The sequence below is a fragment of the Mustela nivalis genome (genome assembly GCF_964662115.1).
Source record: "Mustela nivalis genome assembly, chromosome: 13".
Classification (NCBI taxonomy): domain Eukaryota; kingdom Metazoa; phylum Chordata; class Mammalia; order Carnivora; family Mustelidae; genus Mustela; species Mustela nivalis.
The window spans coordinates 63,043,967-63,065,483 of NC_139032.1; the positions used below are offsets into that span (position 1 = coordinate 63,043,967).

At 35.5% G+C, this 21,517-nt stretch overlaps 1 protein-coding gene across 6 annotated transcripts in view; it reads left to right on the forward strand.

Annotated features, from left to right (window-relative positions):
* The window catches only part of STX17 (syntaxin 17), a 63,559-nt gene that overhangs the window by 24,182 nt on the left and 17,860 nt on the right, over window positions 1-21,517 (forward strand). For 5 of the 6 annotated variants that reach the window (XM_082696796.1, XM_082696795.1, XM_082696798.1 and 2 more), the window contains one exon: window positions 18,175-18,400. In XM_082696796.1, coding sequence (XP_082552922.1) covers window positions 18,175-18,400 — 226 coding nt within the window. Of the gene's footprint in view, window positions 1-9,122; window positions 9,258-18,174; window positions 18,401-21,517 lie in introns of those variants that run through there. The other variant, XM_082696800.1, reaches the window with a different exon arrangement.

Genomic DNA, 21,517 nt, shown 5'->3' on the forward strand with positions numbered 1-21,517 from the left:
TTTTTAATCTTTAGACAGAAACTTCAGAGTATTTCTGGAAGAAGGGGGAAAAGCCAAAACTAGCTATTAAATTTAGTTATAGAACTAAAGAGAGAGATATGTAACCTTGATTATAAAAAGTTTGGCCATAGTTCGCAGTTTATTGCTTGTATCCTATAAGCTTGTTAATTACTGAGTTAGTGTAGTTTCTTGTTTCTGAACTTACTTCATTGACTGTAGACCCATTTATCTAACTTGCAGATATAATAACTTGCAGATATTGTAGATTTTTTAAACTTTGCATGTCAGCCTTTCTGACCTGATTATTAAAAAAGCAGAGACATTTTAACTTTTTCTATGTTCTAGATACTATTCTAGACCCTGGGGGATATAGTCATGAGCAAAACAAAATTCTTGTTGTCATTGAACTTATATTTTGGGGAAGGCGAGTGGAAAAAGCAGAGACAGATAATTTTTTTTTTTTTCAGATAATTTTTTTTTTTTTAAGATTTTATTTATTTATTTGACAGAGAGAAATCACAAGTAGGCAGAGAGGCAGGCAGAGAGAGAGAGAGAGGGAAGCAGGCTCCCCGCTGAGCAGAGAGCCCAATGTGGGACTCGATCCCAGGACCCTGAGATTATGACCTGAGCCGAAGGCAGCGGCTTAACCCACTGAGCCACCCAGGCGCCCCTCAGATAATTTTTTAATAAATAAATATATAATAGGACATGTGGATGGCTCAGTTGGTTCAGTGTCTGCCTTTGGCTAAGGTCATGATCTTAGAGTCCTGAGACCAAGCCCCATGTCAGGCTCCCTACTCAGCAGGGGGTCTGCTCCTCCCTCTCTCTCTGCCACTCCCCTGCTTATACTGTCTCTTTCTCTCTGTCAAATAAATAAAACTTTTTAGACATATAATAATTAGATGGCTATAAGTGCCATGAAGTAAAAGTGAAGCCGGTTAAAGGGAACAAAAAAATCACAGAAGGTGATGAATGTTCTTATATACACAGTGGTTGCGAAATCTTTCTGATGACATTTAAGCAGAGACTTGAAGGAAGTTAAGGCATAAACCTAAGGAATCAAGTGGGAAGACTGAGGGGAGAGGATGCAGTGGCATATTCAAGGGGCAATAAGGAGGTTAGTGTGGCTGGTGTGAGCAAGGAGGATATAGGAGAAGAAGTAAGGGCAATCACCTGGATCTGATGATGGACGACCTGGCAGGATGTGGTAATTTGAAGTTGGGTAGAGAGTCTTTGGAAGGACCTGAGTGGATGATGAACTGATATGACTTTAAAAGACCACCTTGAATATTATGAAGAGGATAAATTCTAAGGAAGTAAGGATGGAAATAAGAATACCATTTAGGTAGCTAATGTAATAATCAGGATATTGTGGGTTTACTTTTTAAAGATCTTTTTTTATTTTAGAGAGAGCACACTTAAGCGGGGCGGGAGGCAGGGAGAGGGACAAGCAGACTCTGCACTGAGATGGAACCCCCAGTGGGGCCCTGTGATCATAACCTGAGCTGAAATCAAGAGTTGGCTGCTTAAGCAACTGGGTTACCCAGGTGCACCTGGGTTTACCTTTTAGAAAAATGCAGATACACATATGTATAGACAGTTTTGTGTAGAATGTCAGGGTTGTAATATGTTAGATTTTTATCTACTTTCTTTGTAGCCCTGGTAAATGATTCTGAACTTACACACTTGGCAGAGGAATAAAGAACTACCCTGACATCAACCTAACTGATGAAGTAACTTTTTGACAAATTTTGCATATACACACTTCAAACATACAAAATATGGCAAATAGTAAAAATAATATAACAGTTATGTTCTCATCACCCAACTTTGTTAAATATTGACATTTTATCAGAATTTCTTCCTTTTTAAAAAATTTAATTACAAATATTATTTTTTAGAGGAGAGAGGGGAAGAGGGAGAGGGAGCAAGAGAGTCTTAAGCAGACTCTGCTCAGCAGGTAGCTTAATGTGGAGTTTTATCACACAGCCCTGGGATCACCACCTGAGCAGAAACCAAGAGTCTGATGCTTAACTGATGAGCCACCTAGGCATTCCTAATCCCCCCCTTTTTTTTTTAAGATTTTTTATTTATTTATTTGACAGAGAGAGATCACAAGTAGGCAGAGAGACAGGCAGAGAGAGAGAGAGAGGAGGAAGCAGGCTCCCTGCTGAGCAGAGAGCCCAATGCGGGACTTGATCCCAGGACCCTGAGATCATGACCTGAGCCGAAGGCAGCGGCTTAACCCACTGAGCCACCCAGGCGCCCCCTTTTCTTGATTCTATTTACCTTGTTCCTACCTTCATCTGAAAAAAATCTATTCTGCTGATTTAAATATTTATCATTTCTTTTTTAAAAAATTATTATTATTATTATTATTATTTTAAGTAAGCTCTGTTCCCAATGTGGGGTCCAAACTCACAAACCTGGGATCAAGAGCTGTATACTCTACTGACTGAGCCAGCCAGGCACCAAGTATTTATCATTTCTGTGTATTTAACTATTTACAAATAATAAATGATATCGTTTTGCATTTTTCTGTCTGCTTTTTTTTCTAAACAACTTTCTTAAGGTGTAATTGACATAAAGTACACAATTTGATACTTTTTGACATGTGTATACCATGAGACCATCACTACAGTCAAGATAATTAATATATCCACTACCCCGAAAAGTTCCTTCATACCTTATTGTACAGTCTTCTGGCTTCTCCCACCCACATCCCTGTGCACCAGTTCCCATTCTCTACTCTCTGTGTACATGTGCACACACACACCTAAGCAACCACTGTACAGTAGTTTGGATTTCCTAGAATTTTATATAAATAGAATCATGACATAAGCACTTCTTTGGTCTGGCTTCTTTCACTCTGCATGCATATTTTGGGGTTCATTCGTGTTATAGTGAGTATCTGTATTCCTTCCTTTTCATTTTTGGGTAGGTATTCTATTGTATAAATATACCACGGCTTATTCATCTGTTTCTCTGTGATGGTTATTTGGGTTGTTTTCGTTTGGGGTTATTAAAAATAAAGCTGCTGTATGGGGTGCCTGGGTGGTTCAGTGGGTTAAGCCTCGGCTTTCAGCTCAGGTCATGATCTCAGGGTCCTGGGATCGAGCCCCTCATTGGGCTCTTTGCTCAGCAGGAAGCCTGCTTCCCCCCCTCTCTCTGCCTGCCTCTCTGCCTACTTGTGATCTCCCTCTGTCAAATAAATAAAAAAATCTTTAAAAAATAATAAAAATAAAGCTGCTATGAACATTTGAGTAAAGGACTTTGTATGGACACAGGATTTCATTTCTCTTGGATAAATACTTGTGAATGGAATGGCAGGATCATGTCGTTGTTATTCCTTAATTATGTAAGAAACTGCCAAACTGTTTTATGAAATGATCGTACCATTTTACATTCCTACCAGTTCTTCATATTCTTGTCAACATTTGATATGTTTAGTCTTTTTTTTTTTTTAAGATTTTATTTATTTGAGAGAGAAGGTGAGCAAGAGAGCACAAACAGAGGGACAGAGGGAGAGGTAGAGGGAGAAGCAGATTCCCCGCTGAGTGGGTAGCCCAACTTGCGGCTCAACGCCAAGACCCTGAGATCATAACCTGAGCCAAAGGGAGATGCTTAACCAACTGAGCCACCCTGGTGCCCCAGTATGGTTAGCCTTACTAATTTTATCCATTCTCTAGGCCTGTAGTGGTATCTTATTGTGATTTTAATTTTTGATTAATGACGTTTCTGTTTTATTTTGAATTGAGTATTTTTTATTTCATGTATCTCCTTGCCTTGTAAGCTGTAACTTTTCGTGTTGTTTTAATGGTCACTGTAAGGTTTATAATACACATTTTATTACAGTTTATCTTTTAAGTCTTATACTATTCCACATACATTTAAGAAACTTAAAATATACTTCTCTTTCTCCCCTCAGTCTTTGTGCTATTGTTGTTGTATTTTTACTTATACATATGTTACGTACTTCATAATGTTTAAACTCTCAATTATCTATTTCAAGTGATATGGATATTAAGGGGGGAAAATCTTACATATTGTGTTATTTCCATTTCTGGTGTGCTTAATGCCTTTGTGTAAACCCATATTTCCATCTGGTATGGAAAGATCTTTTTTGCCTGAAAGATATCTTTTAACATTTTTTGGAGCTTATACCAGTGATGAATTCCTTGATCTTTTGTATATCTGCAAAGCCTTTATTTGGCCTTTGTTTTTAAAAGGAATTTTGCTGTTTATAGAATTCTGCATTGACTTTTTTTTTTTCTTCCAGTACTTTAAATGTGTTTTCAACTTTTCCACTTGGGTTTTTTCCAGTGAGAAATCTGTTTCATTCTTATCTTTATTCTCAGTGTGTAATATGTCTTTATTTTTTGGCCGCTTTTACAATTTTCCCTTTTGTGCTGGCCTTCGAGTACTTTGATTATGATGAACCTTGGTGGCATTTTCTTCACATTTCTTGTGCTTTCAATTTGTAGAACATCTCGGATCTCCAGATTTATAGTTTGCATCAAATTTGAAAATTGGGGGCATTATTTCTTTGAATATTTTTCTGTCCCTTCCCATCTCTCCTCCCCTTCAGAGATTCCCAATTACATGTGTGTTAGACTGCTTGAAGTTATCTTACAACTCACTGATGCACTTTTAAATTTTTTGGATTCTTCCTTCTCTTTGTGGTTAATTTTGGGTAGTTTTATTTCTAAGTCTTCATGTTTACTAGTCTTAGCAGCAGCAGCATCCAATCTGCTGTTTATATACTCAAGGCATTTTTCGTCACACATATTGTAGTTTTCAATTCTAGAATTTGATTTGGGCACCTCTCTCTCTTTTCATTAAGGAGACTCTACATTCAACATGGGGCTTGAACTGAGGACCCTGATATCAAGAGTCAAATGCTTTACCACCTGAGTCACCCAGGTGCCCTGATTTGGGTCTTTTTATAACTTCCATGTCTCTACTTAACTTTTTAAACATATCTATGTCAGTTCTGGGCCAGTTTCAAACAAGTGATTATTCTCCTTATTATGGGTCATATTTTCCTATTTCTTTGTATGTATAGTAATTTTTGGAAAGGCTTTGCTAGTTTGTTTTTTGTTTTTGTTTTTGTTTTTGTTTTTTGAGTGCTGGGTATTTTCATGTTCCTATAAATCTTGAGCTTCGTTCTGGAATACAGTTAAGATACTTGAGTTTTTCGGGTCTTAATTTTATGATTTATTAGCCTTGATTGAAACAGTCCCCAGCATTGCAATATAAAACCTTTCTGAGTGCTCTACCCAGTGCCCTGGGAACTTAAAGTTATCCGCTGGTGGGAACAGACACTGTTTAAAGATTTGAGTGAGTACTAAGCATTGTTCCTTCTAACCTTTTGGGATGATTTTTTTTTTCTTCCAGCCTCAGGTAGTTTTCTCACATGCATGTTCTAGTCAGTTCTCTGCTAAATACTTGAAGGTTATCCCTCTGCATATCTGGAGGGTTCTCATTCTGTGCAGCTCTCTCCTCTCCAGTACTTTAGTACTCTGTTCTGCAGACTCTGCAGAAACAGAGGTCTTCTATTATTTTGTTTTGAAACTGCAAGTTTCAAACACTTTTCTTCTCTGGGATATGAAAACATTAGCATTCAAATAGATTTGAAGATCAAATTTTGAAAGAAAGTAAGTGGAAAAATTGGAACCTGTTACTACTATAATGTTACTACTATAATAATTTACTAAAGAATATTTACCCAGTTATAGAAGAAACTTGATCAGCCTAGTCTCTGTAGCAGTGGTGATACAGAACTTGTTGAGAACGCAGATTTCTGGGACCCGTCTTAGAAATTCTGAGTTAGTAGATTTCAGACCACATTTAGAAAGATACTGCTCCTGGAGTACCTGGGTGGCTCAGCCGGTTAACCATCTGGATTTTTTATTTTGGCTCAGGTCATGAACTTGGGGTCATGAGATCCAGCTTGGAGTTGGGCTCTGCGCTCAGTGCTCAGTGCAGTCTGCTTGAAATTTCCTCCCTCTTCCTCTGCCCCTCCCTGCACTTGTGCATACACATTGTCTCTCAAATAAATAAAATCTTAAAAGAAAAAAAAAAAAAAGGAAAGATGCTGGTCTACACAGAGTCTATCCCAGTTCTATAGGCAATGAAAAGAAGATCAGCCTTGGAATTTATAGGAATAAAACATGACTTTCATAATTTTACCACAAGAAATGTAGGAAAGAGCTATGTATTTTTAATTTTTTAAATTTTTTAGGAGAATTTAAAAGGGAGAAACAGTAGAAAAGAGAGGGGATGAAGAGGGAGAAGGGAAATGCGAGGATCGTAAACAGAAATTAGAGAACAGAAGAAGAGATTAGGGAGAGTCAGGGCCAGGTAAAGAATGGAAGAGCAGATAGAATAGATTCCAAAAATGAATGCTATTAGAAGATAATTTATTTTAGATCATTTTCCTGAGCTTCAGTTGAATTTAAATTTTAAGTTTGCCTTGAAATATTTATGAGCTGAGTAATCAGGATTTAGGGGTTTTGACCCCCTACTCTGATTGGCATGGTACTATAGAACCTCAGGAAGGAAATTAAAATTAAATATGTTGTAGGACACACCCTTGTTTTGTGTATCTCTAAGAAAGAAAAGTGCTGCCAGTTAAGAATGGTCCATTGTTTTGTTTTGTTTTGTTTTTTTAACATCTATTTTAAGATGCAATTTCCAATTCTAACATCCAAAAGATGTTAGAATGTAGGAAAGATACTGTGTCCTAAAATTGATAAAAATACAGTATTTAAAAAACTTCTACCCTTGTACTCTACCTCTGTCTTTACCGAACTTGGCCTTTTTAACATCTTCTGTTTTCCTAATATTCTTTATGAAGCCTGTCTAGATTATGAAAGTAAGATATTTCAAGTTTCCTTTGAGCATGTTTCTTATGCCCCTTTGAGTTTTGAATATTTCTCTTTAATAGAGAATGAAAAGCAGTATAGGAGTTCGGTAGTTCTTACTCTGCGTCATCTGTTAACATTATACCATCTGCCCCAAGCAGTAGACCTATTCCTCCTTTCTTGTTCTTGCTCTACATGTATTTTTTCAATTCTTTTTATTGTTCTTAACATTTTTCTTCAGCCTCCGCTCATTCTGGGCTTTTACTTTACTTACATGAATCTCCTTGTTTCACACCACTTTTTGTATTCATCCTTGTTCACATGCCTTCCTTTTTTTTTTTTTTTTTTTTTTTTTTGTTTAAACAAATCTCTTTAAATTCTAAACTTTGCATACCATACACAACCACATTGGATTCTTCAGATGCCCTTTCTTTTCTTATCAGATTAATTTTTTTGTTTATAGTTTCAGAATTTCACCTTTTAGAAACTATCTTTCTCTTTCAAAAGAAGATCTTCCTATCACAATAAAATTTCTATGGCATCACACAGCTATTTTCTCCAGAAAAATGTGATTCACTTCCCTAAAGTATTAGTGTTTTTATTATCCCCTTTTTAACTATTAAGAACTCCAAGATGGCATGGTTGCTTTTTTCCATGGGTTTCATTTCTACTTCACTCTTTTATGCTTGTAAGTCATAATTAATTCCAAAAACATGGTTCCTTTCATTATTTCTTCCAGCTAATGAAAGATGAAATGTTTCATATGCCTAGTGACTTACATTACGCATTCCTAGGGAACAAATCTAGTTGCATTCTTTTTTTCCCCCCCTAGTTGCATTCTTGAGAGTTGGCGATCTCTGTTGTTGGACTACTGCTTTGCCACTTTAAATGGAAAATAATTAAGAAAGCATTCATTCGTTAACCATGTTTATTGAATCAAACCATGTATCAGGGATCAAATACAGCCTTGAGGACATATAATGCTAAAGAAATTAGGCATAAGTCTCTTGTCCCTACAACCTCACAATTTAGTCAAATGAATGAATAAATATCTTTTATCCAACAAGGTAGTAGGTAATATACTTCCACAATGAGATTGATACTCATTTTTACCCCTACCCAAATGCTTTCGCATTTGTTTCTATCTTAGCTTAATTGAACATACAGGTTAATATAATATTCTTTTCTAAAAATGTTATTAACACTTTTTATAGTGAAATATAACATATGTGCTATAAATGCATATAGCATAAATACACACCTAAACAAATTATTATGTAACTACTACTCAGATCAAGAAATAGAAAATTGCCCCGATCCTGTAAACCCTATCGCCTCCTTCCTATAACAACCACCTTTCTCTCCCCCAAAATAATCACTGTCTTGATTTATGTGGTAATTGCTTCTTAGTATTTCTAGTATAGTTTATTTTCTTAGTGTAGTTTTACTACTAAATGTGTCATTAAGCTATAGATTAATTTAGTCTGGTTTTGAACATTATGTAAATTGAAATAAATAATATGTCTTTTATGTCTGGGTTGAGACATAAAACAGTACTGTACGGTCCAGTATATGGTCCATTGTATGAGTTTACCATAGCATATGATAAACATTTACTATGATATATTGATGGTCATTTGAGTTATTTTTAGCTTTTTTAAATTTTGTTTTCAGTTTCTATTACAGGTGATACCAACATTCTTGTATATTTTTATTGGTATTCATGTGCATTCATTGGTGTACATATACATACCTTTCTGTTAAATGTATTCCTAGGAGAGGAATCGCTGGTTCATTAGGCATCCTTCTTTTCTTTTTTTTTTTTTTTAAAGATTTTATTTATTTATTTGACAGAGAGAGATCACAGTTAGGCAGAGAGGCAGGCAGAGAGAGAGAGAGAGAGAGGGAAGCAGGCTCCCTGTGAGCAGAGAGCCCGATGTGGGACTCGATCTCAGGACCCTGAGATCATGACCTGAGCCGAAGGCAGCGGCTTAACCCACTAAGCCACCCAGGCGCCCAGGCATCCTTATTTTCAACTATAGTATAATGACAAACTATTTCCCAAAATAGTTGTACTAATTTTACAATCCTTCCAGGGATGAATGTGAGTTTCTGTGGTCTCCATATCCACACCAATATTTAGTAAAGTCAAACTTCAATTTTAGATGTTCTGGTGGGTAACTAATTCTGGTTTAATTTACATTTACCAGACTATTAGTGAGATTGAGTAACCTTTGTTTTTGTTTTTGTTTTTGTTTTTAATATAGATTTACTTATTTGAGAAAGAGCATGCATGAGCAGGAGGAGGGGCAGAGAGGAAGGGGTGGGGAGAGAAAGAGAGAGAAGCAGACTCCCTGCTGAATGGGAACCTTCTCGCCCACATTTCTACAGGTTTTGACTTTTTCTTATCTATAAGAGTTCTTTATTCTGTCTGTGACCCCTTTGTCAGTGTATGTGTTGCAGTTATCTTCTTTCACTCAGTGATTAACCTTTTCATTTTCTTTGTTGTGTCCCTTGATGATAAGAAATTCATTTAATTTTTTAAAAAAGATTTTATTTATTTATTTGACAGAGACAGCAAGAGAGGGAACACAAGCAGGGGGAGTCGGAGAGGGAAAAGCAAGCTTCCCACTGAGCAGGGAGCCCGATGCAGGGCTCGATCCCAGGACGGTGGGATCAGGACCTCAGCCCAAGGCAGGCGCTTAACGACTGAACCACCCAGGTGCCCTAGAAGTTCATTTAATTTAGTATAGTCAAGATGATCAGTTTTTTCTTGGTGCTTTTTGTGCCACATTTAAGAGGTATTTCCTACCCTTACATCATAAATATATTCTGTTGTTTTGCCTTTCACATTTAGGTCTATAATCCGTCTGGTTAATTATTGTGTATGGTGTGAAGTGGTGTGTCCAGTTTAATTTTTTTTCACATATGAATACCCAAATGACCGCTCACTCTTTTGTGGAAAGATCATGGTTCCCTGAAGTGCCACCTTTGTTGTCAATTCAGTGCATGTATGCCTGGGTTGTTTCTCAGCTATCTGTCTCATTGGTGTATTTGTCTATTCTTGCACTAATACCACACTATCTTAATTACTGTGGCTTTATAATCAGTCAATATCTAATAGAGGAAGTTTTTATTAATCTTCTTCAAAGCTAGTATCAGCCCTATATGTGCAGTTCCAAATACATTTTGGAATCAGCTTGCCAAGTTCCACCAAAACAAAGAACCTTTTTCAAATTTATTCTAATTTATTGAATCTATATATTCAAACCCATGTTGTTCATGGGTCAGCTGTACATGGTTTATCATTTTATCCTTTTACTTCTAACTATCTTTATGTTTTATTTATTTTTAAAGATTTTATTTATTTATTTGACAGAGACACAGTGAGAGAGGGAACACAAGCAGGGGGAGCAGCAGAGGGAGAAGGAGAAGCAGGCTTCCCTCCAAGCAGGGAGCCCAATGTGGGGCTCAGTCCTAGGACCCTGGGATCATGACCTAAGCCTAAGGCAGATGCTTAATGACTGAGTCGCCCAGGCACCCATATATTTATGTTTTAGATGTATTTCTTGAATTTTATATTTTTTCCAGTCTAAAAATTTTTATCTTTCAACTGGAATATTTATCCCATTTATGTTTAATATGATTATCAATGTATTTATGTTTAGATATTATACTCTTTTACCTGCTTTCTACTTTTTCCACATATTCTTTATTCTTTTTCATATCCATTTTCACTTTCTTGTATTTTTTTTTAATTGATCCAACTGTTCTCAGTTAGTTTTAGAATTACATACTCTTAGAAATTACAACATACATCCATCCATAAACAAGACAGATTATACAGGTACCTTGGAATGTTTTAGTTGTATATGTGTCCCCCAAAGTAAATGTTAATTTTAATGCTTTTTTTATGTATTTTAATCATACACATATATTTAAAATATATTACTATTATTGTTTTAATATAGTTACTGGTCATATAGATTTATCCATACTTTTTTTTTTTTACTTGTTTTTGATGTTATTCATTTCTTTATGCATCTCCACTTTATATCTGGGATTAATTATTATTCTTTCTGAAGGACACTTTTATATTTACTGTGTATTTGCTGGAGACAAATTCCCTAAGGTTTTGTTTATCTTCATTTTACCTACCAAAAAATATTTTGCTGGGTATTAAAATTTAGGGTGACAATAATTTTTTCTCCATACTTTGTATTCTGTTCTCTTCTGACCTTTATTGTTGCTTGGAGAAGTCATATTATAGTTCTACTGTTCTTTTTCTGGTCTTTATTATGGTCTAATGGGTGTGGCCCTGCTTTTTTTGTCATTGTTCAAGGTTTATTGGTGGTTTTGTTGGTATGACCTTTGGGTAGTTGGTTACACTGCTTATATATGGATTTTTCTTTTTACATTATATGGCAATGTATGCTGTTCTTAACATATAGTACACAAAATAAGATCCCTTATAACAGTTATAATCATACATGTAATGTTGGATTTATATATTGGATCACAGAATGTGAGTGATTAGAGAGAAAAAGTTAGGGTAGGCATGTTGGATGAAGAAACCAGAAGTTAGGTAACATAGAATAAACACATCTAGTTTGAAGGATAACTGTAGCATATACAACATTGGCAGGGGTGCCCCTGAGATGGGTAGGCCTTTTTTGCAAGAAATTGTATTTCCTCTAGTTCCTTTTTGAGCTCCTTGTGAGAGATCTTTCCCTCTCTCCTTTCTTTTTTCCCTTTTTGGCTGTATGTTTTTATTTACTCTTCTCGGGATTTGACAGCCTTCTTGAATCTGTGGATTGATGTCTTTTCTTAGTCATTATCTATTCAAATTTATTTTATATCCTTTTCTTCTAGGGTTCTAAATATATGTATATTATATTCTTTTTTAATTATATTCTATGTCTTTTACCTCTCTTCTATATCTTTTAACTTTGTTTCTTTTTTACATAGTTTCTTCATATCTAATTTTCAGTTTACTAAGTCTTGAGTTGGTCTAATATGCAGCTAAATATTTATTTGACACAGAGAACGTGTGTGTGCACAGCACCGGGAGGAGAATGGCAGGAAGAGGGAAAAGCAGGCTTCCAACTGAGCGGAGAACCTGAAATGGGGTTGATCCAGGGGCCCAGGGATGGTGGCCTGAGCTAAAGGCAGATGCTTAATTGATTGAGCCACACGGGTGCCCTGTAGCTAAACTCTAATTAAATTTTTTCTTTTGTGTACTTATTTTTATTCTTTTTAAAAAGATTTATTTATTTGGAGAGAGAAAGACTAAGAGTGTGGGGAGGGACAGAGGGAGAGAATCTTCCAGCAGGCTCCCCACTGAGCGTGGAGCCTAATGCAGGGCTCAATCAACCCATGAGATCATGACCTGAGCCTAAACTAAGATCAGATGCTTAACTGACTGCGCCATCCTGGTGCCCCTGTATACTCTATTTTTTAAAAAATTATTTTTATTAACATGTATTATTTTCCACAGTGGTACAGGTCTGTGAATCATCAGGCTTACACATTTCACAGCACTCATTATAACACATACCCTCCACAATGTCCATAACCCAACCACCCTCTTCCTAGCCCCCCACCCACCAGCGACCCTCAATTTGTGTGTGAGATTACGAGTCTCTTATTGTTTGTCTCCTTCCCAATCCCATCTCTATATTTAGATAATAGAATATTCATTCTTTTTAAAATCTGTACTTTACTTTTTATAGTTTCCAGTGTTTGCTGAATTTCCAAGCCCGACTTTTATATCTTTTGATAAAATAACCATAGTTTTTTAGGCTACATTTGCTATTATGCATATCAAATATCCCTTTGGATGTTTCTGTTGTCGTTTCTGCTATTCTTCATCTTTTTTTTTTTTAAGATTTTATTTATTTACTTGAGAGAGAGACAGTGAGAGAGAGCATTAACGAGGAGAAGGTCAGAGAGAGAAGCAGACTCCCCATGGAGCTGGGAACCTGATGTGGGACTCGATCCCGGGACTCCAGGATCATGACCTGAGCCGAAGGCAGTCGTCCAACCAACTGAGCCACCCAGGCATCCCTATTCTTCATCTTGTATATGCTCTCCTGTGCTTGATTATCTTTGGCAGGCATTATATTTGAAAACTTACTTAGAGAGATTTTTTGAGGATAGGGATAATTTTATTTTCCTCTAGAGAGGATTTCATTTACTCCCTCTAAGCTCCTGGGGTACTAATTTTCCACAATTATCTTTATACAGTTTCGGGGATTAAAGTTTTTATGCATTACCCAAAAGACTGGAAGCCAAACTGTAGTTCATGTGAAGGCTGATTTATTTCAGGATTACTTGGGCTCTTGGGGTACAGCTCTTTCAGATCCAGCTCAAAGCACCATAGTGGTTATATTTAGCAGGCCCCAGCATTGAGTATTTTACCCAGAAATTTATGAGGCTTTCAGACACTCTGGTAAGCAAATACTTCAGCAAATGTGGCCTTGAGTTTAGGACTCATCTCTGGATTTTCACCTTTGTCTAATTCTTGGCCTACAAATTTCTTACTATCTTGTTTGCTTTTTGATGCCTTTGAATTTTGTCTCTTTATAATTTTTCTTATTGTCAGCTTTTTAATTATTCATTGGTGGGAGGGTTAGTTTGAATTATCTACCTTGCTATACCCTGAGGCAGAAACACCTACTTTATGTTTTTCACATATGTTTCTTTTATTTGATTTTGGAGAGATTCCATAGCTGTGCTGTCCAGTATGGTACCTCTTAGCCACATGTAATTGTTGAACAGTTAAATGTAGCTAGTTTGGGGCACCTGAGTGGCTTAGTCTGTTAAATGTCTGACTCTTGATCTCAGTTCAGGTCTTGATTTCAGAGTCATGAGTTCAAGCCCCACATTAAAAAATGTGACTAGTTTGAATTGAAATGTGCTGTGAATGTACAATATTTAATAATTTTTATATTAATTACATGTTTAAATGATATTTTGGATGTATTGGGTTAAATAAAACATTAAAATTAGCTTCACCTTTTTACTTTTTAATGTGACTATTAGAAAATCTGAAACTATGCATATGCCTTGCATTTGTGGTTTGCATTATATTTCTGTTGGGTAGTATAGCTATATAGAAAAATTGTTGAGAACATACACTCTATAACCTGGATTTAACTCCTGGCTGTACTTTCTTGCTAGAAGTATAATCCTAGGCTTTTTAAAAAAAATGTCTTGCTTTAATTTTCTCTTCTGTAAAATGAGGATAAAATAAAGTTAAGGTAAAATAAGACAGAAAAGATAAATACATAGTATAATGGACAACTTATAGTTTTAATAAAAATATAGCCATTATTTGTGTTTTTGATACTATAGTATCAGATTTTATAGTTCAGTGGGTGTTTTCTTTCTTTCTCTTAGTATTTTCCTCTCCACTTTTAGTAATAGAATTCTGGACACCATGGTTTGACGGGGGACATAAATGTATGTGCAAATTGTATAAAATAGGAAGAATATGTCATAGGCAAATGTTCATTAGCTGCAGAATCTTAAATGCTTCTCCAAGATAATACTGCCTAAAATATTTCTATGTACTATGTGACAGCTATTGCACCAAGTTTTACAACTATAGTTCAGAAAGGAATTGTACAGCTAAGAGTTGGTGGTGTGTTAGAAATAATACTGTTCCAGCACTTGAAAACTGGTCACTAGACTTAATTCTGCCACTGTGTTTATGTGGAGTCCATTTTCCCTCTTGTAAAATCATAAGGTTGGACTGGATGATAACATAGACCTATATGTTCTATGATTTTTCCATATTAATGCTTGCATATCACATATTTTTAGTTTACAGTTATCCTTAGGTTTTTTAGTTCACATAAGAGTGACAGATGATTAAAGGAAGTATAGAGTCATGGCAGGATAGAAGCACTTTTTTATTCACACAGAATATCTTACAAAATGCACTAGGTTGTAGCTAAACTCTTCTTCCCAGAATTGTTTTTAATTTTACTAGAATAAAATGGGTCCTTTGATTATATTAATGAAATATATATATAAACATATGAATATATGAATGAATGTATATGAACATATATATTATTGAACATATATATGAACACATGTATATATGAATTATGGTTATAGTTTAATGGGAAGATAGCTGGACTTTTGAGAATACCTGGGTTTTCATAAAAATCCTAGAAGAGAGCAGCACAGGCAGTAATTTTTCTGACATTGATCATAGCAACATTCTTCTATATAGATCTCCTGAGGGAAGGGAAATAAACTGCTGGGACTATATCAAAATAAAAACCTTCTGCACAGTAAAGGAAACAGTCAACAAAACTAAAAGGCAACCTACTGAATGCAAGAAGATATTTGCAAATGACATATCCAATAAAGGATTAGTATCCAAAATATAAAGAACTAATACAAACTCAACACCCCCAAAACAGATAATCCAATTAAAAATGGGCAGAAGACATGAACAGACATTTCTTCAAAGAAGACATTCAGATGGCCAATAGACACATGAAAAGATATTCAATGTCACTCATCATCAGGGAAATGCAAATCAAAACTACAATGAGATATCTCACACTTGTCAGAATGGCTAAAATCAAAACACAAGAAATAAAGTGTTGGTGAGTTTATGGAGAAAAAGGAATCCTCTATGTACTGTTGGTAGGAATGCAAATTGATGCAGCCACTATGGAAAACAGTAAGGAGGTTCCTCAAGAAAGTTAAAAATAGAACTACCCTACAGTCTAGTAATTGTATTACTGGTTATTTACCCCCAAAATAAAAAAGCTCTAATTTAAAGAGATACATGCACCCCTATGTTTATGATGGTATTATTTACAATAGCCAAATTATGGAAGCAGGCCAAGTTCCTATGGATAGATGAATGGATAAAGAAGATGTCACACACACACCCTGGAATATTATTCAGCCATTAAAAAAAAAATGAAATCTTGCCATTTGCAACACCAGGGATGGAGCCAGAGAGTATAATGCTAAGTGAAATCAGTCAGAGAAAGACAAATATTATACAATCTCACTGATATGTGGAATTTAAGAAACAAAACAAATGAGCAAAGGAAAAACAAGAAACCAAGAAACAGACTGTTAACTCTAGAGAACAAACTGATGCTTACCAGAGAGGAGGAGGGTAGGAGAATGGGTAAAATTGGTGATGGGGATTAAGGAGGGCACTTGTGATGAGCACTGGGTGTTGTATGGAATTGTTGAATCCCTGTATTGTACACCTGAAACTAATAAAATACTGTATGTTGACTATGCTGAATTAAAATGAAAACTTAATAAAATACTCAGGTTTTAATTGAGCTTTGCTGCTAGGCAAAATTAAGTAAATCCTTAACAAGTTTTCTTTGTTCTGATTTTTCTATAATGTAATAATGTGGAATGTAATAATACAGATGTTAACACCTCACCCTGAATAGGTACTTGAGAAATAAAAGAAATTAATACATTCTGTCCTGTTATACATAATTCGAATTAGTACCTGTGAAAGTGAGATAGGGGAGAAGAATTAAAATATTATGTGAGAAATATTAAAATATATTCCTTTTTTTAAGATTTTACTTATTTGAGAGAGTGAGTGAGCAAGCAAGAGTACAAGCTGGGGGAGGGGCAGAGGGAGAAGGAGAAGCGGGCTCCTTACTGAGGAGGGAGCCCAATGCGGGACTTGATCCCAGGACCCTGGGATTGTGACCTGAGCCAAAGCAGACACTCAACCAACTGAGCTACCCAGGCGCCCTAGAATATATTCTAAATTTTATGATAAATATTATAGAGATCATCATTTTTCGGAAGCATCATACTCAGATCATTCTTGCAAGTTCTATTTTATTGTCAAAGAATAGTTGGTTTTTATGTTTTTCAAAGTATAGTCCATTGGAAAACATGGAAGGCTCCCCCGTTCATTCTGCGAAGCTAGCACAACCTTGAACTTGTTAAAGTGAGTTTAAATCCGGTAAAGATAATATAGACACACACCATTCATGTATGCACACACAAGCACACACACATATAGACGGACGTGTGTTGAAAGTCCAAATAATTTATTAACTGATTGAATCCAAAAAATTATATGTGTTATCAGGAAGAGTTTATCTCAGGAATGTAAAGATGGCATATTTTATGAAACCTACCCATAACTCATCAGCATATTAGAGGAAAATTGATGATTATGTCAGCAGATGACTCTAAAAGGAGGGAGAAATCACTTGATATAAATCTGACAGCTATACTCTGAAATGCAAATTGAAGCAACAGTGAGATAACATGTAGTACTGGCAGTATGTGGGGAAATGGGCACTCATACTTCAGTGGTAGCATGAATTGTTACTTAGAAAAAAACTGACAATAACTATTGAAGTAAGAATGCACATGATCTGGGTGCCTGGGTGGCTCAGTGGGTTAAGCCTCTGCCTTCAGCTCAGGTCATGATCTCAGGGTCCTGAGGTCGAGTCCCGCATTGGACTCTCTGCTTGGCAGGGAGCCTGCTTCCTCCTCTCTCTCTCTGTCTGCCTCTCTGTCTACTTGAGATTTCTCTCTGTCAAATAAATAAATAAAATCTTTTTAAAAAATGCGCATGATCCTTTGAGTACTCTCACTTTTGGGAATCATTTCTACAAAATGTAGTATAATAGCATATACTATAATATTAATATATATATACAACTACAGTGTATCAAGATATATTCAAGGATTTCTGTTTTGGAAACAACATGAATGACTGTTGATCATTTGCAGGGGTCATTGAATAAATCATTTTACATCTGAATCATGGAATATGGTACATTCTTTAATCAAGAAGGATATCCATGATGATACTGTTATATTATTGGGGTGAGGAATAACAAATTATAGATTATCACAATGTCCATTTTTTTGTAAAAAAGAAGGAAAGTCTATATATGTTAATGTTTTCATGAGCAGTGGGAAATGTGTGGAAGGGACTGGATTAAGAGAGGAAGTTGTATTGGTGAAGGGGGAAATCATTTTTCCTTCATATGTCTACAGCGTCTGATTTATTATGAAGAGTATCCGTTACATTTGTAATAATCACATTTAATGAAGGAAAAAAATGCTAAATAAATTCAAAGCATGAGGATATGAGTTCTTAAGCTCTGTTTGGCGAGGGACATGAAAAATAGAACAATGTTATGTATACCTTCTGTTGTTGAGAATACTTGAAATCATTTCCATTCATGACCATTATCATAGGTTACCTCTGCAAATGAAGGTATTTTAGATTAACAGATGGTGGCTTTAATGATTTTTTATTTTCTTTTATAAGCAACTCCGTTCCAATATCCGAGAAATGGAGAAACTTTGTTTGAAAGTCCGAAAGGATGACCTGGTACTTCTGAAGAGAATGATAGATCCTGTTAAAGAAGAAGCATCAGCAGCAACAGCAGAATTTCTTCAACTCCATCTGGAATCTGTAGAAGAACTTAAGAAACAGTTTCATGATGAAGAAACTTTATTACAGCCTTCTTTGACCAGATCCATGACTGTTGGTGGTAATGTACTAAGTCTTATTCTTTGATCATAGTAATGCAGTTCATTAAAGTTTACTATCTTGTATAGCTCCTGCAGATACATAAGTTTCCATAGATTATGTTCTTTTTCAGTTTGTTGAATTCTTGGACCTGGAGTGTGCCTAGGTATGCATACCCTAAAAGTTTTGTAGGATAAAAATTTTGAAGCTATGGAGTGGAACTTCTAGGCTTCAAGTACCTATTTGTCTATGTATTAAAAATAAATTTGGGGCACCTGGGTGGCTCAGTGGGTTAGCCCTCTGCCTTTGGCTCAGGTTGTGGTCTCGGGGTCCTGGGATCGAGCCCCGCGTCGGGCTGTCTGCTCGGCGGAGAGCCTGCTTCCCGTTCTCTCTCTGTCATTGCTGCACTCATATTTCCTTTTTTGTTTCTCTTTTAATTTATGTGATCTTGTTAACATTTTATATATGTTCTAAGATGCTTTAAATCTTAATGGTAAAGGTGGGGTATAAATATAAATTAGAATCCGAGAGATGTTACACCTGTCCAGTTTTCATCTTTTTTATTTATGTAGGAGGCTCCATTCCCTGTCTCCAAAACCAGATCATTTTTTAACATTTTATTTTGCTGCTTATGATCCAGTAATGTATAGGGAACTGGAAATTAAAAAAATTAGGGGAAACAGGCCATCATCCCCAGTTTCTTGGTAATCTTGCTTTTCTTGTATCCTGAGTACCTAGCACATAGTATATAGTGCTTGGCACATAGTAGACCATATGTAAATGTTTCATAAATGTGAATGAATAAATATCTTTTTAGAGACAGTTTTGTAATTTCAGATGCACTATTCTCACTACACTCTGTGGATAACCAGTACCTGAAGTGTTTTGCAGAGAAGGAGATGTTAGCACTCAGCCCCTCAGTTGAAGAATATTTGGGAAGATTGCTTTTGATAGTTTGTAGTTACTGTTTACATTATTCTGTCCATATATATTTATCATCACCATATATTGATTAGGATAAATGCTGCTCATATTACTTAGGGTGAACTGATACTTGATGTGCAAGTATAGAGAAGCAGCTGTCCTGCTTATTCACCTGGACATTGTGACAGTGTCTAATCACCTAGACTCCTTAATTACCTAGACATTGTAACAGTTGTATGGTGGTAACAGCAGTGAAGATAGGCTGGAATTTCTGGAGTTGCTGACATCAAGTCTCTCTTGCTATTTAGTTTTGAATTGCCCATCACCAGCAATTCCCTAGCAAACAAAAATTTTGAGTTCTGAGAGTTTCTCACAATATAATATTATTCTAAAACTTGCTTTAATTTCATTTTATTATTGCATTGAGTTTCTGCCAGTAGGACTGTTTGGGCTCAACAAACTTGGGTGTACATATCATCAGAGGAACTGGGTGATTATTAGAAGAAGGCAGTTGAACAGTTTGCTGGCAATTAAATTTCTCTGTAGGAAGCTGACTGGTGTTAAAATATATGGTGTTATATATTTATGTATATATGTATATACACACACATACACACACATATATAATATATATAAAATCAATATTTGAGGAAGCGCATATAGAGAGAACATGAAAAAGATTGAAGCAAAGCTAGAGGATGAAGGAGATGAAGAGGTTCATTTTCCAACTCTTGATTCTCAAATTTTTCAATTTCAGATTAGCTAATCAACATCAGATTAGCTACAGACCTAATCACTTACCCCTGGGAGAAACTGCAGGATTAAATCTCTGTAGCTAGTGCTGACTTGATTGAGACAGTCATTCTATTTATAAAATACCTGAGTTACACCTAAAACAATGTATAGAATTTAAAATTCCAAATGGTGTACTGGTGAAATTGTGCTTTGATTTTGAACCCATTGTGAACAGTAAGTAGTTAAAATGAACGTCTCACTGAGTGCCTGAGTATTTCACCATGTGAGAGTTTCTACTGGGTTGCCTTAAATCCAAAAATAATATTAACAAATAATTGAGAGGATGGGAAAGAAAAAAACAAAGCAACTAATTTACATAAGACCTTAACAGTGGGGTGGGAATTGAGTTTGCAGCATGGGTATTCTACTAGTTGTGGACTCTTTTTTGTCATTCTACGTGTTTTTATCCTGTGCTTTCTGGTTTTTCTTTGTTTTTGCTTTAGGTACTCATTATAGTAGTGACAGCCTCTACAGAAAAAAATGTGTTTGATTTGCATAGAAGTTAAGTGCCTTAAAATACTTCTTCCTTTACAAATTCAATCTGATTCTAAATAAATTGGTTGGAAATATCAGCAGAGATTCAGGAGCAATGTTGCCACATTTCCATGAGTGAGATCAAAATACAAAAATAGTTTTTCATTTACAGATAGAAATAACAAGTAGAATAGGACGTTTTATGTTCTCTGGAGAGTAAAGGAAGCTTATTAAGTTTCGGGGGAAGCTGTGATGATTTTGCTGTTGCTTTTGTCCAGATTCTGAGAGTTCCTAAAGCAAATCTTCTCTGCCAATCTTGCTTGATCTGAGAAACTCCCTTCTGTCTCACTTGTGTGTCTGGTTTCATTTTTAGCATATTGCTTCCAACCAAGAGAAGTGATGAACCTACAAATTTGATTTGTATTTAGAAAGGTATATCAAGTCATATAGAGTGAATCAGTGTTCCTCTCCATCTTTGTCTTTCTTACTCCCCATCCAACACATAACAATTCACCAGTGCAATAGGAACAGAATCTTATTACATTTTAAACAAATATTCACAAAAGAAAAGAATCCAATCTTAAAACCGTTGGGAACTTCAGATCATGTATTGAATTTGATGAAATATCAGATTTTATCACAGGTATATATACATGTAGTGAACAGTTTTGTGAAGAACATGGATAGTTTTGTATATTATTCAGAAGATACATTTTCTGTTGGTTTTAATTTTCTTAAAAATCCTCTTTTGCGGCTAAGTCAAGCCATGATTTAGAAGTCATTTTATTTTGATAGATAGGTTGGTATAGATGATCAAGAGATTAATTTCACTATTTTTAAGCTGTCATAATATGAAAAATTCAGGAAATGCTTTTGAATTAATTTAGACTTAAAATGAAACTTTTTCCTAACATTGAAGTTTAATGGAAATTTCTTACATGTTGTG